This window comes from Anopheles stephensi, chromosome 3 (assembly GCF_013141755.1).
Source record: "Anopheles stephensi strain Indian chromosome 3, UCI_ANSTEP_V1.0, whole genome shotgun sequence".
Classification (NCBI taxonomy): domain Eukaryota; kingdom Metazoa; phylum Arthropoda; class Insecta; order Diptera; family Culicidae; genus Anopheles; species Anopheles stephensi.
This window is the reverse complement of record NC_050203.1, coordinates 66,220,192-66,241,187: the sequence shown is the minus strand read 5'-3', so window position 1 is coordinate 66,241,187 and position 20,996 is coordinate 66,220,192. Positions and strand designations below refer to the sequence as shown.

The 20,996-nt window shown below is 41.3% G+C and overlaps 1 protein-coding gene across 7 annotated transcripts in view; it reads left to right on the top strand.

The window, feature by feature from the left end:
• LOC118511743 (discoidin domain-containing receptor tyrosine kinase B) overlaps nucleotides 1-20,551 on the top strand; it is a 253,597-nt gene extending 233,046 nt beyond the window's left edge. For 5 of the 7 annotated variants that reach the window (XM_036055193.1, XM_036055195.1, XM_036055197.1 and 2 more), the window contains 4 exons: nucleotides 155-314; nucleotides 407-556; nucleotides 6,824-6,953; nucleotides 8,120-20,551. In XM_036055193.1, coding sequence (XP_035911086.1) covers nucleotides 155-314; nucleotides 407-556; nucleotides 6,824-6,953; nucleotides 8,120-8,196 — 517 coding nt within the window. In that variant the 3' untranslated portion in view covers nucleotides 8,197-20,551. Of the gene's footprint in view, nucleotides 1-154; nucleotides 315-406; nucleotides 557-6,823; nucleotides 7,170-7,937 lie in introns of those variants that run through there. The other 2 variants (XM_036055200.1, XM_036055199.1) reach the window with 2 other exon arrangements.
• Nucleotides 20,552-20,996: the final 445 nt, after the last annotated feature.

Below are 20,996 nucleotides of genomic sequence, written 5' to 3'. Positions count from 1 at the left end.
CAATTGAAAAGCAATCGAACGCTTTACGAAACCCCATTACTGATGTAAATCCTTGAAATATTTTCCATTTATCAATCATCGCGTTTGGAATTTCCCCCTTGCTCGAAACTAATTGGAGCATATTTGTGTCTTTCTTTCTACGTTCAATCCACAGGAGTTGCTTGGTCGGACCACAGCTGGAGATAAAAATCTGTACACTAGGAACTGTGATAAATCGCATAGCATATCCTGCTGACTACTGCCACCTCGAAGGTGCCGGAAGACAATCACAACCAATGCCGATCCGGTGGATGGCCTGGGAGAGCGTGTTAATGGTGAGTTGGGAGGAACAACAACAACAAAAAAAAATCTACGAAAAGCTCGATCAAGATTGATTCTTACATGCACGCAACTCTTACTATTGCAGGGCAAGTTCACGTCCAAGTCGGACGTCTGGTCGTTTGCTGTAACGCTGTGGGAAATCTTAACCTTCGCCCGCGAGCAACCGTTCGAGAATCTGAGCGACGACAAGGTGATCGAGAACATTGGTCACATGTATCAGGACAACAAGAAACACGTAAGTAGACGGTCACAACGCCCGTGCAGATGTAGTGAGATTGATGGAGGAATGTTTATTATTATATTACACACCGCTCTATTACTTTTTCTGCTATTTCTTGAAGAGCAAAATTGTTGCAGAAGTAAAACATGTTTTCAGCTTCGAATCAATTTAGCAAATCAGCTTATGGTGACTGAAAAACGCACAAAAAGTCTCACAAAAAGCGAATCTATCCATTACGCTAACAATTCGCACCAGCCAAAAGCACAAAATTGAACGACAATGTTGTCTGTAATGCAACGACGTAAAAAGGAAAATCCCTCCAAACCAGAGCTGCGGCTGCTAAACGAGCATCACCCACCATTTTGTCTCGCCGTGTATGATCCCTTTCATTTCATTTGAAACACGTCCAGCAACGGTACCGGAATGGGATATGGGAACACTTTCAAACCATTGCTTCCACCGTGCTTCGTGTGATCGAATAATGGCTGCCGCGGGAAGCATTTCATCCTTTGTCCTTTGAATTCCTCCACTCCACGTCGAACATCACTCCCTTTTGGGGCGCACACTCTCTAGCGCAAATTGCCCGCGTGACGTAGAGTATGCTTCCTAGGAATATACCTTTTTATTGTTTTTGGGAAGCTTTTGTATTAGCTTTTTCCGTGTTTTATAAATGGGTACAATTTGACGGAATCTTCCCACATTTAGCAATTTGCTGTTATGGAAGAGTTATGGCGCAACTTTTGGACAAAGAAGTTCTGTCTGTCCATCACATTTAGAATTCAATTTCTTTTGAAAGGTAAATGATGTTTTTGAAGGTTAATGGAACGCTGAAAGCTCTTCAAAGGATTTGGAAATCTATTTGGTTTTATATTTGTAAAAGTTTGGAAAATGGAGTTCAACTGAATTTTTGGTGCGTCTTAGAATTCTAGCTTTCTCCTGTCTTATGACATGAGAAGCCGTCGGTCCATCCAGTCCTTCATCTCTAAAAGAAAGTCCGGGAATATGTTCTTGTGGAATCTGGTATATGACTGAAAAAGATAGAATAAATGTATATGATATGGTATATGACTGAGACAGAGGATTAAATCTAAAAGCTATAAAATGCACCATGAATACACTCTCGAAGCTATTCCAATAGTCTGAGACTCTTAATCGTCCCAACTAAAGACTTTACTAAGGGTAAAATGCGGGTAGTCACAGAAAGCCAGAAATTGGCAGGTCCGATACCTCTCGAGGCTGTAGTGCCAAGGAAGAAGAAGTTCCTAATCATGAAAAGATCAACATTAAAACTATAATTGATTGCACCCCACCAAATTACCTCTACCGTCCGAGACTTTAAAACAGCCTCAAGGACAGCGTAAGTGTTAAACACATCAGAGATTTGATTCATAGACTAACCAACCAACCGATCAACCACACAAGCCGACAAGGGACACATTTTAGAGCCGTAAGGATTTGGCTGAGCTATTTATAATTTGAACATATATAATGCATAGCCATGTTCTCTCTCTCCCTCTCGACTGTTGACATTATACGTTACGAATTCGGGGGGTTACTTAGGTGTTTCTGCTAGACAAATATTCGGCCGACCGCCCTTGTACCGAACCGGGTACCCTTGTAGCCGGATGCTACCAAAACCCATCACCATTTCATTCGACCCATCAGTCAAATGTGTAATTTTGTTCTATTTTCAAAAGCCGGTTTTGTGGTTCCTTAGGACCACTGAATGAATGATGAACCTGTGAATAATCCATACCGGTCCCCAATGGTTGGCTGCTACCTGACACATGGGCTCTGACTCTAAATGCCTTCGGAAAGCATTAACACAAAACGGCTTAGCACACACATATGCGCCCGACACCCGGAAGCAACCCCTTTGCCGAGCTCATCATCCCCTGTGTGTAGGTGGGATATGACCGTAAAGAATGACGCGCCCAGGGAAAAATGAGTAAATATCAACCCCCAAGCTCTCACTCGAGGCTCGTTTGGTGATGTACTTTAAATCCTATGTATCCTTAGAACACACACACACATATGCGTGTCTTGAAAGTGTAAAAATAATTAAATTCATCATTTGTTCAAACACCACCCCTAGGGTGGGCCGGCAGTCACCTACACCCTCTCGGGGGAAGCGCGGGAACTAATCACGTTTATTAGGTCCTGACTCTAATGAAATTCATGCGCCTACTTTCCTACACATGGGAACGGTGCCGTTAAAACGTTACCATCCCCCTCTAATGGCGTCATATTTATGACGCCACGGTGGGAAATTAAGGACATGACGTGCTTGAGTACTTTTGCCACGCATGAAGCATGTGTGAGCAATGATTGACGCAACCGAAATGTCTAGCTATCTACAACTTCTTAACAATTGCGGCAGATTTTTGGGACGCAAAGTCAGCAACTAGAAATTAAACGAATCAGGCATCCATCCGGTATCATCTGGCGCGTCACAAGATGTGTCGTCGGCAGCGTTTAATTGCCCACCCCATCTAGTCCATATTGCCAATTCCCCATCGAATGTGCTAAAGACAGCTGGAAGAAAGCACTACCGTACCGTACCGGGGAAAGTTGAAACTTTAATCAGGTAATTAATATTAATGACTAATGTCGCGTCCCATGTCACGTCTTGGCAAGCAGCAGCCGAAAACCTCACAACCGAAAACCGTGCTACAGAACAGGTGGTGGTGACTTAAAATTCAAACGTTTCAACAAACGTCCTGCCACACGCGTACCACCGGCCGGAAAGGATCAATCTTATTGCGTTTTCCCGCCGGTTTCGGCGCTACAGCCTCCTGGTGGCCCCGCCAGGCGTCAATCATATCATGTGGCACACCTTAATGCCCCATCCATGCGCTGACGTCTTCGCGCGGTTTCCTAGCCGGCTTTTCTGGTTTCCCATACGACGGTTGTATGGGTTTTAGGTTAAATCCATCGCACAACAGAACGGATAAGCAGCGTTTATACGCGGTGTGCAAGTTCGAACCAATCCTTCTTCGGTCGAAGGCTTCGGGTGAACCGAAAGCGCACGCACAATCTGGCGCTGTAATAAATATTAAATTACACTATGAATAATGATTACTACTCGCCTTCTCCTCGTCAGCACGCCGTTTCGAAGTAGGCTTTCCTTAGCTTCCGGCATGAGCTTAACCATACCACCACAAACACGTTCCTACACTCAACCGGATGCAACTACGGTTCGAACCTTGAAATTACTGCTAGCGATTTTATTCCCAAATATTCCCTCGGTTGCAATTCAACGGGTAAAAGCGTTCTGGAAGGGAAAACCCCCGTACGGGCTTTCCCCGACCCGGTGTGGTGTTGTTGCAAACTAAGTCGTTCCGTGTGCCGTGAAAATCAACTTTAAGCATCGCCATTCTAAAAGAGATTTGTCCTGTCCCGCTTCACGCTTCACACAAGAATTGATGCTGATGCATGATTAATGTAAAATCCCGAGCCTGAACACTTTAGAACCTGGTGCGTGGGGTTTGCCAGGCCGTGCCTGAAGGAGCACGCCGAGACGAGGGGAAAAAGTGAACTTATTAACTTGCTCCAATAAACACGAGGGTTAATTATGTATAAGCATTAAGTGACGCTCTGTTGCACTTAGCTGATGAATTCCAGGCACGGGCAGGCGAACGTTTAGTTGCCGCGAGGCTTATGTCATGAATCAATTTTACGGTCGCCTTTGGTCGCCGCCATGGTGGTGTTAACATTGTGGGGTGGAAAAAGAGTTTCTTTGTTGTACTTTGGAAGGTTTTTTTTCAATGTGTGTGTGTGAAGAGATTTTAATTTGCAAGCCAAAGAAACTCTTTTCTCCGTATTGCTCTACTCCATAATGTTGGCTTGATGATTATCTCGGCTTGTCCGTATATCTCTCAGAGACTTCCGTTGATCATCTGTAACAAAGCCAAGGAAAATAAAATCTGACTAAGGCTCTAATATTCTTATATGAGGTCTATGAAACCACGTTCAATTAAAAAACAAAATCTTAGGCAATATACAGTTTTAGGCTTCCATGAATAATTTATAAAAATACTCCAGCAACTACAGGATGAATTGAATCTGAATTGTCAAATAACAGTGCTGCATTTAAGGGTCATTTCTACCTTTCTTGATTTGATTTTTGAACCTTGTTAAGTTCTCTAATCTCATTTGGGAGTAGCGAATTTTCTAGAAGATATAAGATTCATAGACCTGAACGTAAGCATTCCAGCGTTCGGGAGGTCCGGTCAACGGTGCCGGTCGTCATACGGCAGAACCGAGGTTTAAATCCCATCTGGATCGCTTCCCTCTGTAGTGAGAATTATCTATCTAGCTATCCAACATGGTATCATTAAGTCTAGAGCGCCAGAAATGGCAGGCATGACCTAAGAGAGGTCGTTAGGCTTAGCAGAGAGAGAGAGGGAGAGCATTCCAGAATTCAACAGGCTCGAAGGATATAAAAGAAGAAAAAATGGGGAAGATGTACGTACGAAGCTACCATTATTTAAGTAATAAAAGAGCTTTCCTTAAATTTAAATCATCAACAGAACTAGAACTGACTGATTTACCTATCAGACACTGCTGAAGATAGCTTAGACAAAGCCAGCTACTCGACCAACAAATGATCATATTATTTAAAATAAAATATATCACAATATTAATGCTATAGAATATATATTAATGAAACTATTGTTCCACTCACTTCATCAATATTTATCGGAAACACGTTAAGGTATCTGCATCGTGCTGGATACAAAAACAAAAATCGCATCCAATCGTACGCCCCTAACCAACCCAGTGAAAGCGTCTTTCTTCATCAGTGATAATTCAAATTGATAGCCGCCCCATCACCAATGCGCTGGAAAACTGGAACCCAGCACCAGACAGACAAAAAAGAAAACAAAAAAAAACCCCTACTCGGAAGGACATAGCAAAGGAAACCCCCGTTACCACTTTTCCACCCATCACTCAACCGTTAATGGGGTTGGCGTCGATCTTGCAGCAAAGTCACGGTGCAAAAGTGCAGCACTGCAAAGCCATCGCTGCTCGGCGCGTCGAATCGAATTTCGATTGATTGACGGTGCGAAGAGAATGGAGTGGTGGGTTTGGATTTTTCTCGATTTTACAAGAGCCTCTTGAATTTTTCCCGGAAATGCTTACCATCTTACCCGCCATAACTACTTCGTCCGCTGGTTCGTTCGCACTGTACGGCAAGCAAGCCAGACACACAGACAGTGGTTGCTAGGTGTGTGAGTGTGTTTGGATCGTTTTTTCTGTATTTTATGCTCCTCTTTCCAGGTGTGGATTGAATAAAAAACAGTGGCATATTTGTGGAAATTCTTCTTCATTCGTCCGGTACAGAGCACTTTGCGAAGTAAAATGAATGTTACATATTCTGTCATGAAATGAAATGAAGAATGTAACTCTTGTCCATCGCTTCCGGCAGCACTCAATTGTTGTCGGAAGATTAGATTCAAACCACGTTTGACTGATTCTCTGGCTGCCGGTACGTTGTAAAGACAATTTCGGATGCAAAAAGGAATACTTTTTACTGAATTTCAATCCTTAGTCCTCCTCCATTCCGTCTGCTAGCCACCATCCCCGTTCGCTCCGGTGCAGTACTGTTCGTCATTATTTTTGATGTAGTACACTTGCCCAGAAAAAACTCAAAAACCACTTCATCGCAACCTTTTCCACTTCTGTAATGAACATTATACAATTGTTAAATGTCACTTTTCAACAACGCCCACCACGCTGCACGTCGTCGTCTCCAATTTGTCACCCGAAAGCCCACCTTCGCTCGGACCATTATTCTACACCACGGGTTCACGTTTTCTGGTAAATTAAAACGATAAAGTGGTCGACCACGTTACTTCTTTTGAAGCGCTTCACTACGGCTTTGAAGCACCCGAGCTGGGGGACAGTTTCGGAACTCGGAAAAAAATGTCAACTGAAGTAGTCACCACCATCTCAAGCAGCGCCGTCTCAAGTGGAAGTTAGCAGTGCTTTAGCAGGAGTTTTGGGAATGTTTTAACAACAACCAGCCATAGAGACAGGTCGGTTAACGGTCAGTAGTAATGTTTTTGAAGAGTTTTTAAACTCTCTTTGGGAAGGATTTTCTCGTGGCGGTTTTGTTGTCTGTCGGAGTATTTTTGTGGGGGAATCGTTTAATGCAACACGTAACGTTAAGATAACACTTCCTCTTCAAGCGTATCACGATTTAGATCAATTTTCATCACTAATTAAGGAAATTAAACTTTATTTAAATTTTGTTTCTCTTCCATCTTCGTTCTGCAGATTCTGCTTCCAATACCCGTGGGCTGTCCGCGAGAAATCTACGATCTGATGTGCGAGTGCTGGCAGCGTAACGAGGCGAGCCGACCGAACTTCCGCGAAATTCATCTGTTCCTGCAGCGGAAAAATCTTGGGTACAAACCAAATGCTTCTCTTTAATACGATTACCAACACCACCTGTACACATATCCCACAAACACACACACACACAACATCCTTATAACTCGATGGAAGAAACACAAGACCACATTACTCTCAGCGAAACAATCAAACCCTGTCATCACCTCGCACGTAACTGTTTTGTTTGCCGTAGTACTTTTATCGTCAAAAAAAGAGATGGGAGTATAGCCGACTCATACAATGAAACGAACGAATAGACGAACTAACGAACGAATGTAGTAGAAGAGGAAAAAGAACACACGAACGTCCAACGTTGTACAAAGCATGCAATTTTTGGTTTTAAAACTGTTAAATTATTCCATTCCTATAGCAAAATATTATGTTTTCCTTCTCTCCAGTGAACGTTTACTTAATTAGTGGAGCTTTTTTGCTTTGGTTTTGCTTTCCTCTCTCTATTTTATTATATTATTATTTAATTTAAAAATTGTTCTAGTTTTCTTTTCCACCTATGAGTTTTGTCTCCCTGTATGCCGTTTTCCGTCACCTTTATTCCATTTTCAACCGGCTGTGTTTGTTTTTCACTGTGTGTGTGTCGAGTTTTGCACCAAATTTCCTTCTTCTTGTTTTATTTTTGGATACTCTTTTGTGTTTTGCCGCATTTCGTTTCACTTTTACGTGTTTGGTGTGTTGTTTTCCTTGTGTGATGCTTCATAATTGTATTTTTATCTTTTATCTCTCCCTTTTATTTTTTACACCTTTTTTTTAAACAAAATGGTCAACTTGTTTTTGTTAATGTTTGTTACCATTTCTCGTTGTATGTATGTTATACAGTTTTATCACCTTTTTATATGTGTTTTCTAGCACACAAACACCACTTTCCAAAACATTCATCCCCAAAACACTTTGACAATTAAGTAGATCGAACCAACAGCAAAAAAAAACATTTTTCATTCTACCATTTCTCTCTCTCTCTTTCTCTCTATTTTTCCATTTGCAGTGAGTATTTTCACCATAACTAAAATCGGGAGTAAACCACTCAAAAAGCCTCCCCTCCAGTCCAGTGAATCATAGTGAAACAATGCATTTTTTCTTCTTGTCCATTTTTGTTCATGGTGATAACATGAAATTTTTTTCCACCTTCCCAAAACAACACACCACCCGAAACACACACACACACAGCCCAACCGCACACCGTTCTAGCTGATCCAGTCCGGTTGATGACGGCCAAGCGAACGAAAACGCTGACCAGAAACTAGTGAAGCGGAGCAGTGCGGGAAGCACCCAGTGAAAGTCTTTCAAACTCCTTTTGAAAAACCGAAACTCCGCTCCTCGAACACGGCGCGACGAAGGAAAATTTGGTGCAAAGCAAATCGATGCATGGTGAAAGCCTTTAAAAACACACACACAACCGCGTGCGAACTGGACTGAAATGTGATTTTGTGGCACCGGGACAGCGAACAGTTTTCCACCTGATCTTGATCGGTGAAAATTTGCTTCTGGAAACAGAAGGAAAACAGACCATATCGAAGACGATGCATGCTCGAACTGAACTTTAAATTGTGGGTGAGAAGAATAAAACATGAAGAAAATCTGTGTGATTAGGTTTACATACGGCAACGAAGCGTAATATCGATCCCACCAATCAAGGATGAGAAGGAAATTCGGGCAGCAGAAATTGCACGCAAAGAAACGTAAGCTCGATCAATTCGGTCCCTTCTTTCTATTTCGGTTCTCTAATTCGGTGGTTCTAGTTTTCATTTATTTAACTATTTACAATCGAAAACAAAGCGATTACGATAATTTAATTTTCGAAAAAATTAGGTAACTTAAAAAAGGGAAGACAAATGAAAGTGGAAAAACCAAATCAAGCAAATGCCATGTGTAATAAAAGGTTTTACAACATACACACAGAAAAACACAAATACACACACTCTGTAAGTAGAGTAGATACTACCCTTAATGGTGTAAGCATACGGTAAACGACACGTAAACACACACACACTAATAAATGTAAGTAGCACTGTAAAGAACATTATTCCTGTGTATATTAAGGAAGGAGCCGACGTGAGAAGAAGCGCGCGATCAGTAAGTTTCATCTGTTCTTTTAAACTGTTTTTTGTGCTTTTTTTACTTTTTTTCTTCTTTTTTCTTCTTATGAAACACATTGACAAAAAACACTAAAACACACCTTCAAACTCAATTGAAAATGTCTTACCGATGGCGAGAAATTATCGTCCTGAAGATAGAGAGAGTCTATAGCCTATGATTTTAGATACCAACTGAAGAGTAAAAAAGTCCTTCTAATAAGCAACTTTTTCAAGCATTTCTTTTAAGTTAAAACACTTGAAACGAACAGATAGAAATAAAAAAAATCGACTCGGTAGATCAGCGTTTCATTAGTCATATAACGTATAGTTTCTCCATTCGGCGTGGAATGGAAAAAAAAACAGTAAGGAAAAAAGTATTCAAACGATCATTCGAATCATTTTCATCGGTGAGCAATTATTAGGACCGAAGTCGAATTTAATCATTATTTAAAGGAAAATGCAAACAAAATCCATTAATTAGTGTAGCATCATCAGTGAAGGGTGAATGAACACAACCTCGAGTGGAAATCTAGTACGAATAGGGCCCGATTCTCGGTCGGTCGGCAGAGCAAACCCAGCTAACTAACTAGACACATGAACTCGATCGAAAAACTACTACTACTACTACTTTATCTCGTCCAATAAAGAGAGTAAGTTTGAAAAACGAAAACAAACACACAATACAAGCTGAAACCACCTACATATACCTACCAAACTGTTTGCGTTGATTCCGAAATATGTTGATTGGGTTTGATTTCTCTCTTCACTTCTTTCTTCTCTTTTCTTTCTTGTCTGTTTTATGTTCCGTAAGTATGATTGTGAATATTTTTGAATAATATTACTTTATTTGTATGTTTTAATTTTCTTTAATCGCTTATTATAAAAAAAATGGAACGAGTTTTTCAAACAAAAAGCGAATATTTGGCATTGAAAGAAAGTCCCCTCACGAAAAACAAAAACAGCCACAAAATTGGAGTGAGTACGCAGGTGCTACCTTAACTGAATGCGAATGTGCACCTACGAGTATGTATAAGTGAACCTTGTCTTCCCGCTGAACTAAATTGTATATTGAAAAGTAAAGCAAAACCAAAAAAAAACAGAAACAAACAAAACGATTAGAAGCTTATCGATCCGATGTAGAGTAGAACAGCTAAACTTATTAGAGAACGTTGCATGCGGTAACACCCAAACACCCGTTTAGAATATGGAATAATTGCAATTGGCTGCTTTAACAATTTGTAAAAAGGATAGTTTCCCCTAGAAAAGTTTGGTAGTTTCTTTTTCCCCAGTTTTTCAAAAAGAAAGAGTGAAAAATTCAAAAGATCCCTCAAACACCTTTAAAAACCGTGTGACAACTCTTGCCTAACTTTATTGCAAAACGGTGCTATCTTCTGTCTCTTTTTCTTATTCTTTCCTTTCTCTTCCTGTTTTTTTCTCGTGAAGAAACACTTTTGTGACAATAAGTATAGATACGATAACGATACGAACACGACAGATGCTCACGGTGCTTAGAATTTAATATCGAGAACCGAACAGAAGGCCAGCAGGGAGTGAAAAAGATGTTAAAAGCAAACGGACAAAACAACAAAAGGAAGCTAAAACTATTACTCAAAACTGAAACTCAAACTGTCAAAGCCATATATTTTTCTTACGATAACTATCACAGTTTGCCACAAACGAAAGGAACCAACAGAGGGAAGAGAAAACAAACCAGGGTGCAGTTAAGAAACGGTAAAAGGGTCGAGCGTATGTTAATAATTTTCAACGCAGAAGCATACTTTTCCGACGGCTTCAAGCACTATCTCTCACTTCCAATCCTGTCTATCTGTCGCTCGATCATTATTACAAAATATTGCGTATATTTTCTTACCCTGTTGTACACTGTTGTAATTCAACGGCGATGGATGATGGACGAGAGGAAAGTTGGGAAGGCCGGAAATCCAGCCTTCGATTCTTGGCCCCGTGTGTGAGTGTTTATCAGCTTTAAAATTATTAATCGAAGCGAGATGCCGGGGTTTGAAGGTACGATGAGTAAGTAAAGTCTTTTTTGTTACGTGTAAAATGTTCTCTTAATTTAAAAATATTTTATTTAATCTCATATTTAAGAGTCCCGATATTAGTCCTTTCTTATAGTGTTCAAGTAGAGTATATTGATCAAGCCAAAAGAGATTGGAGCTTTAAAAAACATAAGAGCTCGCTTTCTTTATTCCAAACGATCTATGAAAATGCTCCAAAAAAGGCTGCAAAGAAATTGATTCTGTATTTATGAATTTTTATGTTGAGCTTTGGTGGTCAAGCAATATTGCTGTTCATTGGAGAGGCACTAACAACGCCACTTGGAGGAAAATATAAGCACAGCTCCCATACATGTACCCTGTTTGGCATGTACGCAGTGAAATCACCCGTTAACAACCACCAGCTATGATCGGTTGAGTGAAATTTGACCTGCATCATCTGTTTTTTTAAACCTTCCATTCCCCCGAGAAAACAATCGCTGAATTTCGCTCATGCATGAGCAAGCGGCGCTAAGCGGTTGAAACTAGGCCGTCCTTCAACAAGAATCCTTTCGGCAAAGCAAACCCAACCAACTCAGAAGGCAGAAATTTCGCTTTAGTGGATGCATTTTAATATGGCTCTTAGTCTTCCCCATTCCATCCGGAACCAGCAAAGCCATGGTACCAATATTTTCTCAGAACTCTGGGCAATAGCATGATGCCGTGGTGCGATTTGCATTGATTTTTCTAGATTGTTTTCCACTTTCGGGGCATGCGAACCGTAGCATCACGGTTCAATGGCGAATGGGGCGCAATCAAACCCAAAACAGTCCTTGACTGGCTGGCGGGCCCTTGAGACCTTTCCGAAGGGGATGGGGGGGAAACAAAAAGTAAGGACACTCCCAAACTCGGAAAGCCAAAAATTATTTTCCGACTTTATGCTAAAAACACGCTCAAGAAATACAGAGCTGAATGTTGGATGCATCATCATCCCCGTCTTCGATCATGCAAACCGTCAAACCGGCGCTGCACCACTATTGCTTAACAAACCCGCACAACTTCTGCCGGAAGAAAAACGATCCGAGAATCTCAATCCTTTATTTATTTCCACTTTCTTCCTTCTATGTCAGTGCAGCTTTTCTTTTTTGCCCTCAGCAAGGTCCAAAAGTCCAACATGCCTCGGTACGTTCGTGATACATTTGTACCGCGAAGCACCGAATCCTATCCATCACTGCTCGAGGCTGCCCGCGCTACGCTCCGGCACCGCGAGCTGTACCACGGGCACTGGCAGCATAAATATGGGAATTATAAAATAAACTTTTTAATTAATGGCATCATACCCGTGGCAATTCAATGATGGAGCACGCGAACCCGGTGCCATTTTTCGTTAAAGTTTTTCACCCAACCCAACCGTCCTCGGTCGGTAACGAATCGTTGTTGCATCAATTTAGCTTGTTATTGGAAAAGCTTGCCTTGCCTGCCTGCGAGTCGGTCGGAGCACTTTTCATACTTTGCAAGTTTGTAACAATTTTCCAAAACTCGCAGCAACAACAACAACAACATTTTCTGGTATCGGGAAAAAGTTACCACCACGAGTTAGCATTGACGAGACATGGTGGCGGTAAATAATTGTACAGGTTGCGCAGCGGAAAATTTCAGCTCACTTTTTGATGCAATTTTAATTCAGTGATTAGTGGAGTTTGATGTATTCGAGGAATCGAGGAGCACTAGTTGGATATTTGGATGCTCTCTATTCAGGCAACATCATGCATAATATGTTAATTTCTGGAAAGTCTGACCAGTTCTTCAAACCACCATCGTTTAGCATCCGGCTATTAGGTATCCAGACCATAAGCCCATTTCAATCTAGGCTTATCACATCTCACAGTCCAAGGTTTTTGCTCGGGTTAGTTATCCGATTCTAATGGCTAGACCGCTCCGATGGAGAATACCGAGTGTAATTCTTGGTAAAGAGCAGTAAGGCATGTGGTCCTGCAATGGTTTCGTCTGTTATGTCTAGAACTCAGAGAGTTCTCAGTGAATGCGTTTTTGAATACTGAATAGCCCAAGAGGTTTTGTAAATGGAGAGTGTTTCTGGAGCGTACATCTATATTCGAGTTGCATCACTCTTTGCCCAAGATATTCCCCGAGGGTTGAGCTACTTCTAGTCCTTATCCAAAGTCTAATGTCTAAAATATGGTTTGGTGATGACTGTTCTGAGGATCTAGCTAAACTTCTGAGGTTCTTTAGGATTAAGAAGTAATTGGATATCAAGCTACTTCAACAAACCATACAACATTGGATAATTTCTGATGATTCTTGTTAATTTTTTAAGAAAGCCTTAATTAATTGGAGAAATACCATGGGTTTTTTTCAAAACTCTTTAGTATATCCAAACTCCTTCATTTGAATCCACTATCGCATCACCATCAGAGATTTGTTATCTACCACATCGAAATCCAATTTTAATCTTATCTCATCTCAATTCGCAAGAAGAGAAATAAAAACACACCAACCAGTATTATCGCCAGCTGTTGGTACAAATTTGCACATTTTTTTAGCAGTCATAATGATAACCGTACCAAGAAGTGTGTGCCTCCTTCAGGGAAATGCTTACAAAAAATGGGAGAGAGCACACCAGATCCACAGCGACCATTTTTCTCCATTCGGCCAAGAAAAGTGAAAATTCATTGGCGCATTTTAATCTTATCATTGCCACCATCCCCATTCGCACACAGAAAAAGAAAATGAAACCCCGAGGAAGATCACAGTCAACGGCCGGCAGCTGTAATTTAATTCCATGCCCTAATTTCAAGATAAAGACCTCATCCCGCGCTTTCATATTTGATTTTTGTTTCCCGCCGAAGAACCACGCTGACTGTTTCACTGACTTGGAGCAAACCAAAGTGGACAAAACCGGTGGTTTGTATCACAAAGATGCAGGGCTTCTTCCGGCAAGATGCTTTGCTCAATTTTTTTCCTCTCCACGTTTTTCTGCTGACGTGGACAGATCTTTAGTTTTTGGCATTTAGAAGTTCCCTCGTTCTACGTTTGTTTATTCTCCATTTCACGACCGGCGGCACAGGCGACGTCTAATTCCTTGAACGTGGCACCATTGCGGAAGCGTTGTGAGCTAGGAAAAGACCTAGGCCTAGACTGGGAACGAATTAACCACGGAAAAAACCGCACCCCATGAGGGGACAGTTAGCAAGAACGTAAAAGTAAACCAAAATGATTTTTGGCACTGGGAAAAAGGAATGAGACAACAAATACCGAAGGCTTTGTGGTAATCATCATCGCTGGGAAGGGAAGAAAAACGAGACATCAGATATTCAAATTTTGCGTGTTGTCCTAAGCTCAGGAAATGCTGCGGGACAGTTCTTGAAGTAGCTTTAATTTGTCTTGAGAGACGTATAGGAACTTGCTTGCTGTAGCCAAGACTCGACTCGGCATTGTGATTTAGGTCCAAAAAGTTCTGAAGGTTCTGAGTTTGAAAAGTCCTAGTGGTAGACATTTTGAGCACTAGTAATATAAAAAGATCCCGCTTAATGACATTAATCATTCCAGCAAAAAAAAGGAATTTTTTCTCCATCGAATGATCACAGGAAAGCAAAAGCATGATTATAAGCAGCTTAAAAGAAAACCTTCACTTGCACTGGACACTTTTTCCCGCTGCTGCTTTCCGTCGGTTTGCCAGCAGCTCTTTTGATCTTGGGAACAATCTTTAGCGTTAAAACCTGGTTGGACAATCTAGATCTAGAACCAGCTGCAGTAATTATACTCCAATCAACTTCAGGCGCGATTTACCCTGCCGCTTCCTAGCCATTAAACGTCAATAGATCTTAGAGCAGTGTAATTAATTTACTTCCCTTTTCTTACGGCGAGCAGAAATTAAAATGGACGATTGCTTTACACGGCGGAACGAACAAAAAAACCGTAGTCGTAGAATAAAAGGTTTCGCGAACTGAATGCTGCCATGCAGTTGTTGGGTGTGAAAATGGGAGTAAAACAGCTGCATTACTGGTACACATCCACCACACACATGCACTGGATGCACTTGAACGTGTAATTGATTTTCTATCATCCTATGGCGGCTGTTCGTAGCCCCGTAAAAATCAGGCCAACCAATTAACAAACACACACATACACGTACGCACCAGAGTCTACGTCCCTTTCCGAGGGCTCCATTATCACATATCCCATGCCGTAGGTTTGCTGCTGATCGTTGAGCGAACCTTGACCGTTTGACGCCACCAATCGAACTGCAGCGTCGGATGTTGATGGAAGATTTTATAATTTGATTCCCGTGAGGAGTCCGCTTCCACGGTTCCCCTGGTGGATTGAAGTTAGAGAGGCATTTTTCTCCACAATTTTCCCCCCAAAAGTCCCTTGACGGTGTCCCCTGGTGGAAAATGACCGATGCTGACGGCGGATGCGGATGACGATGACGATTATGATGGGATGGATGCGTTTTTCCACCACGCCCGTCCGAAACGAACCCTGACAGCGTCAATAGTAATCAAGAATTCAATTATGAAATTTCGCACCCATACGCACACGCACACTGCCCCGGCAGTGTCCAGCGCGCCGCGAATAATCACATCGTAATCATTTTAGAGCCATCGGGCCGCTCGGCTACGGGAAGATAGCACCGGGGACCGGACCACTCAATTCTCGACCGGCTTTCGGAGGAGATTATAGATCCGGCTGGGCCGTTTAGACAGCGTCTGTCAGCTAGCCAGACCAGTCGGAAGCACTGCACGAGCGTCCGCTTTCAAATCGATACTTCGATGAGCTGTGCTGTGCTGCTCGCAAATGATACACTACGGGTCTTAAGATAATTCAATTTACCACTGCTTCTTCGTGGATGCAGGCCAGGCATGCCCGGACTAGTGATTAAATTTGTTAAAGCTTTTGTTAAACTGCTTCTTTCAATGAAGTTGTCTAGGCTTTTTCAAATTCTTCAATTTAAGCAGTGGATATTGTTCCTTACCCAAAAATCTCTCATCAAAACCTGAGTTACGTCTAATACGTCATCACGACGCATTGACTAGTCTACCAAATATCAATCGTCCCATCATTACACTGCCGACAGCCGGAAGCATTATTAATGAACCTTGGCCCGGTCGTACAGCTGTGTCACGCGACGGCAGGACAAAAGGTTCCACAGCGCCACAAGAAAGACAGAAAATTCCACAACTCGCCGGGTAGGAACCACTGGCGGCGGCTCTGGGAAACAGTGAAACATAATAACGTGAAAATCTAATAAGCAACGCAACAGATGCCTTTGGTGTTTTCTTATCGATTCCTTTACATCGAAGCGGGGTGGATTTACCGAGAGACCGCATTCACCTTCCAGGAGCCCGAGGAGCTGAGGCTTTGTTCCACACTCAAACCAATGAACGAATTACTTTGCCGATTACGGGAAACCTTGGGTACGCTTTTTTCACAAGAACAATGGCGCTTTTACATTGGCATACGGGGGCCATATCTTAAGCAGGGCATGTAAATCCGGCATAGCCATGCTGAAGTTAGATGGAAATGGTAGATTTTCTTGCCATTTTCCCGGGAGAGTTCATTGGGATTTAACCAGATTTTATCGGTGATTTTCTTCGAATGTCCTCCCCTTCTTGTTTAAAATCTTCTTTGGCTTGATCATAAATGATTTTTTTTTATTTAATGCTAAAAAGATGTTTTTCCATAAATTACAGAATTTTCTTTATAATCGCTGAAGCTTATTAAAATTTTAAAAAATAATCTAGATCAAAACCTCACACGTAGTAGAGCTTCTAGAAGGAACTTGACACAAAAACACTCTTTTCCCCAGCAGAACAAGACAAACACACACACACACACAATAATGAAAAACAACACATGAAATTTCCCTCGTGCCTTTTTAATCACACTTTTCACCGCGACACTATGCGACACGAATCGCAACGAACCATCCTATCACACTGATCACATGCACTGCACATTACCAAGCACGGATTCTTTCCGGAGAGCTCAAAAAGAAAAGCTTTTCCCTGTTCCATCTAGACACCACTAGGCCTCCACTGTGGCCCAGTAGGTCTGTACCTATCTCACTTCCCTTTTCCGGGTTTTTCATAAGTTTGTAAGATATTGTGAAAAAGATCTCATTCAACAAAACCCACACACACACACACACAGAAATTATTGTGAGAAGAAAAAAACTGCGACTAACATGTAGCGTACTGTAAATAAGATCAATGTGTATTGGAAGCAAAATGACACTCATTGGCACCGAGGGTCCCGTGCACGGACCCGCTGTTACCGGGTTTTTATGTGGTTCGAACGTGAACGTAAGCCCCCACACGGTCAGTGCACGGGCTCGGCGGGTGTGCAGCGACGGAAGGCTGATGGTTTAGATTTAGAACTAGGCTTAAAGACACCCAAAAAAAAAAAACACTAGCGAAATCCCCATTTAGCACACGTTCGACGTTGTACAGCGAGAACCACTGGGGCAGGTACGGAGAGCACCCTAAAGCGACCCAAGAATTGACGAGCTAATGCAATCCGACCGATCGCGTTCACTGTGTGAAATCACGATCGCACAGGAAACACGATCCCCACGTGTAGGATCGGTTGGTTGTAAAATTGTAAAACACAACACACGAAAGAAAAAAAAATTAAAGGAAGGGAAAGCAGATTAAACAAGAAAGATATTAGTGGACAACAAGTTAGAGCTTCAACATTTATGCTTGCCGATTGACTACTAGTTTAACTTACGTACAGGGCTAAGGGAGGGAAAGGTAGGGAGTTGGGCTTTCGGCTACTGGAAAGCTTCAGCTCTAAACGAAAGGACAGTGATTGTAAATGCAATAGATAGTGAAATTTAACAAAATTATACATTAATCGCACGTGCGAAACTTAAGCGAGCCCTGCGAGGGTCGTCGCTCTGTCCCGAATCGCGAAACTACAATCCGCAATGTGTAAGATACGGTGTATTATATCGAACATGAAGCATTTGCAAATGCTTTCTCTTGAATTCCAGGTTGATCAACAGCTGTTTTTCTCTAGAGACTTGAGGTGAGCTCTGTTGGAAATCGTGTCACATTCAACTGAAATAAGTTGAGGGAGATGTTTAAGGTTTGTTTGATGCGTTATTGGTTCTAGCTTTTTTTCTGCAAAGAGTGTAAAAAAACATCATATCAATATTACCCTACCGTGAAAATAATGCAAAATAATGTTTCAATTAAATTTATTTTATTGTAATTTGATCATTTTTTAATTTAAATGAGTTATTCCAAATTTTATTGCGGAGCAAAAGTTATCTGCAAAATGTGTTTAAAAAGAAAAAAAGGAACCGAAAACTCATTCAACCAAACCCTGGCAATGTAAGATGAGTGCACTGCAAAAAGAAAAATGCAAAAGCATACACGTTTTAAGCAAACGAAAATCTTAGAGCCGTGCTCTAAAACCCGACTTGATAATCAATTTTTTATATAAGACACCCCCTTTACGAGACTTAAAAGTGATGCAAAGGCACAACAAAGTGAGCGGCAATTCGCATCTACTGTAGAAATGAAGAACCATAGCTTGTAGTTCTTATATATATATTCTTTATCCAAAAACTAGGATCTCGCAAACTGATCTCGCCATCAAACCTGATGCCCAAAATCGAACCAGGAAAGCTAGAACCTATCCCAATGCTTTCGATTCCCCCATTTGGATAGGATACTTCGGAAGGATAAAGAGTCCGGAAGAAAAGGAACAAAAAACAGAAGGCATAATGTTATTACTATGTCGTAACTTATACACTTAAAAATCACGAAGAAGAACAAAAAAACACACTCACACACAAAGATAAATAAGTAAAGAAGGATAAGAAAATGCGAGAGAAAGAAAAAACACACACACACAACAAGATGGTATTCATATCTCCCTCACGAGTAGGCATATATATATAAAATCCGAATGGATAAAAGATAAGCAAGTTGGAGTTGAAAACAAAGACAAAAATTAAAGAAAATGTTTAATAAAAGCAAAAACAAAATTACTTTATTAAAGCTACTGTAGAATGAAATTATTCATAAACAAACAGAACAGGAAAATAAGACAACAGCAAAAAAAAGCTGTCTGCATAGAAAGCGAACAGAGAGGAAGATACTGAAACGCTCCCAACACACACGCTGTTAAAACGGACCAACACATTCAATCGCTCACCTCAGCCGGTCGACTTCGCTGTGCAGTTGACTGGGTTAAACCTTCGCGGTGAGGCGCTGAGCGATGATGACAAACTAATAGAAACAAGGTAGCTTAAATAGCTGTAGAAAGGAAGAAAAGCGGGCAAAGGGTGGAAAACCCAGTCGAACGATCGGTCGTGAGCCAATCGTTTTGTCACACTACCGTGGCAAGCAAGAGCAACGAAGTGAGATGCAAGCGACTACTGATGGAATCAATTTTAGAAGCGTATAATAAATTTACCACTATCATTTTAGAGGAAGCAGAGAAAATTAAGAGACAGGCGAAAAACTGTTATTGCAGCAGAATAAATACTAACAACCCGGGACCGGAACTTCTCGCAAGCAGGAACCCGATGAAGAACAAAACGGCTCACAGATCATGTGCATACAGAAAACCCATAATAAAGACTCTGGAACATGCCCATCACTGTAACATAATTGCATTTATGTTTATGTTTTACACGGTAAAATAATCTCTAATAATACAGGAAAGGAAAGCTGAAAAACAATCCAAAGAAAAAGAGGGAAAACGGGATGTTCACTAAGAGGAGCAATCCAAACGGGGGTTGCAAACGATACAAAACTCGAGACTCCGGCACTCATCTGATGCACGGTTCGTTTCACGCATCCAGCAAAGCATTATAACTTGTTAGAGTTTTAGAAGGTACAAGCAAACGTCAGAGGACGAAAGAGAAGAGAATCCTTTTACGGAAGGATTCTCATACGCACTCTCTCTCTCTCTCTCACTGTCTATCTTGGGCAAGTGACAGAAGCAGAGAGCTGATGAGTAAACACTTATACAAAAAAACTACCGAACGGAAGATTATTGTACAACCCTTTAGCTAAGATTCCACTTAATATAACAACAGTCGAAACCTCCCAAAAAACCAAACCACACATACATACACACCGACAAGGATCAAAGCACTCATCGTTCACAAAGTCCAACAGAAAGCACCGCATAAACATGGGGGGAAAAACGTTACAATATCACTAACAAAAAATCGATTATAGGGAATTGAGAAGGAAGAAGAAATGAAGAAATGGGAAAACAAAACTAATGAAAGGAAACACAAAATAGAAAGACAGTATGTTGTGGAAACAAAAAAAAAATCTCATATTTTCTTTCCGTTTTCCCTGCTGCTCCATTCACCCGGTACAAGGTATGAAGCGATAAGTTAAGAGTGTAATACAGATGGAAACAACAACAAACAAAAAAACCGTGACGGGCGGGCTCAACACCCTGGGCGAGTGGTAAACGAAACCTGTAAGCTTCTATTGAAAAAATAAAAACCAAAAAGAAATACTATTGAATTAATATAACTGCTTTGGTGTTCTTTGTGGTGACTCCTTAATATGAGAAATTGATACTTTTGTTTAACTAAGTATGTACATGTTGTTGGTAAGTAGTATCGAATGTTTAATGTAAGTACAACAAACGTACCGTAATTTGGGACTCATCATCATTACCAGTTCTTAAGCATAGCCTTAACTGGAACTTGGTACTAGGTGGAAGTGCAGGTTAAGATTTGTTTCAAGAGCTTTTACGGATAACATTGTATATCTCTGTCATCTAATAGGCGGTAAAACTAAAACTACTGTTAGAATACATTTTTCGAGAATCATCCAAGAAATTTTGCCTTCGCTTTCCAAAAGGCTCGAAGCGCATGCTGGCGTGTTTAGGTCATACCAGTCCTCCCTAGAACTGCTCATCTGTCTACGCCACCCAACAAAATTGCTTATCAAATTCTTCTGGCTGCTGTTGGAG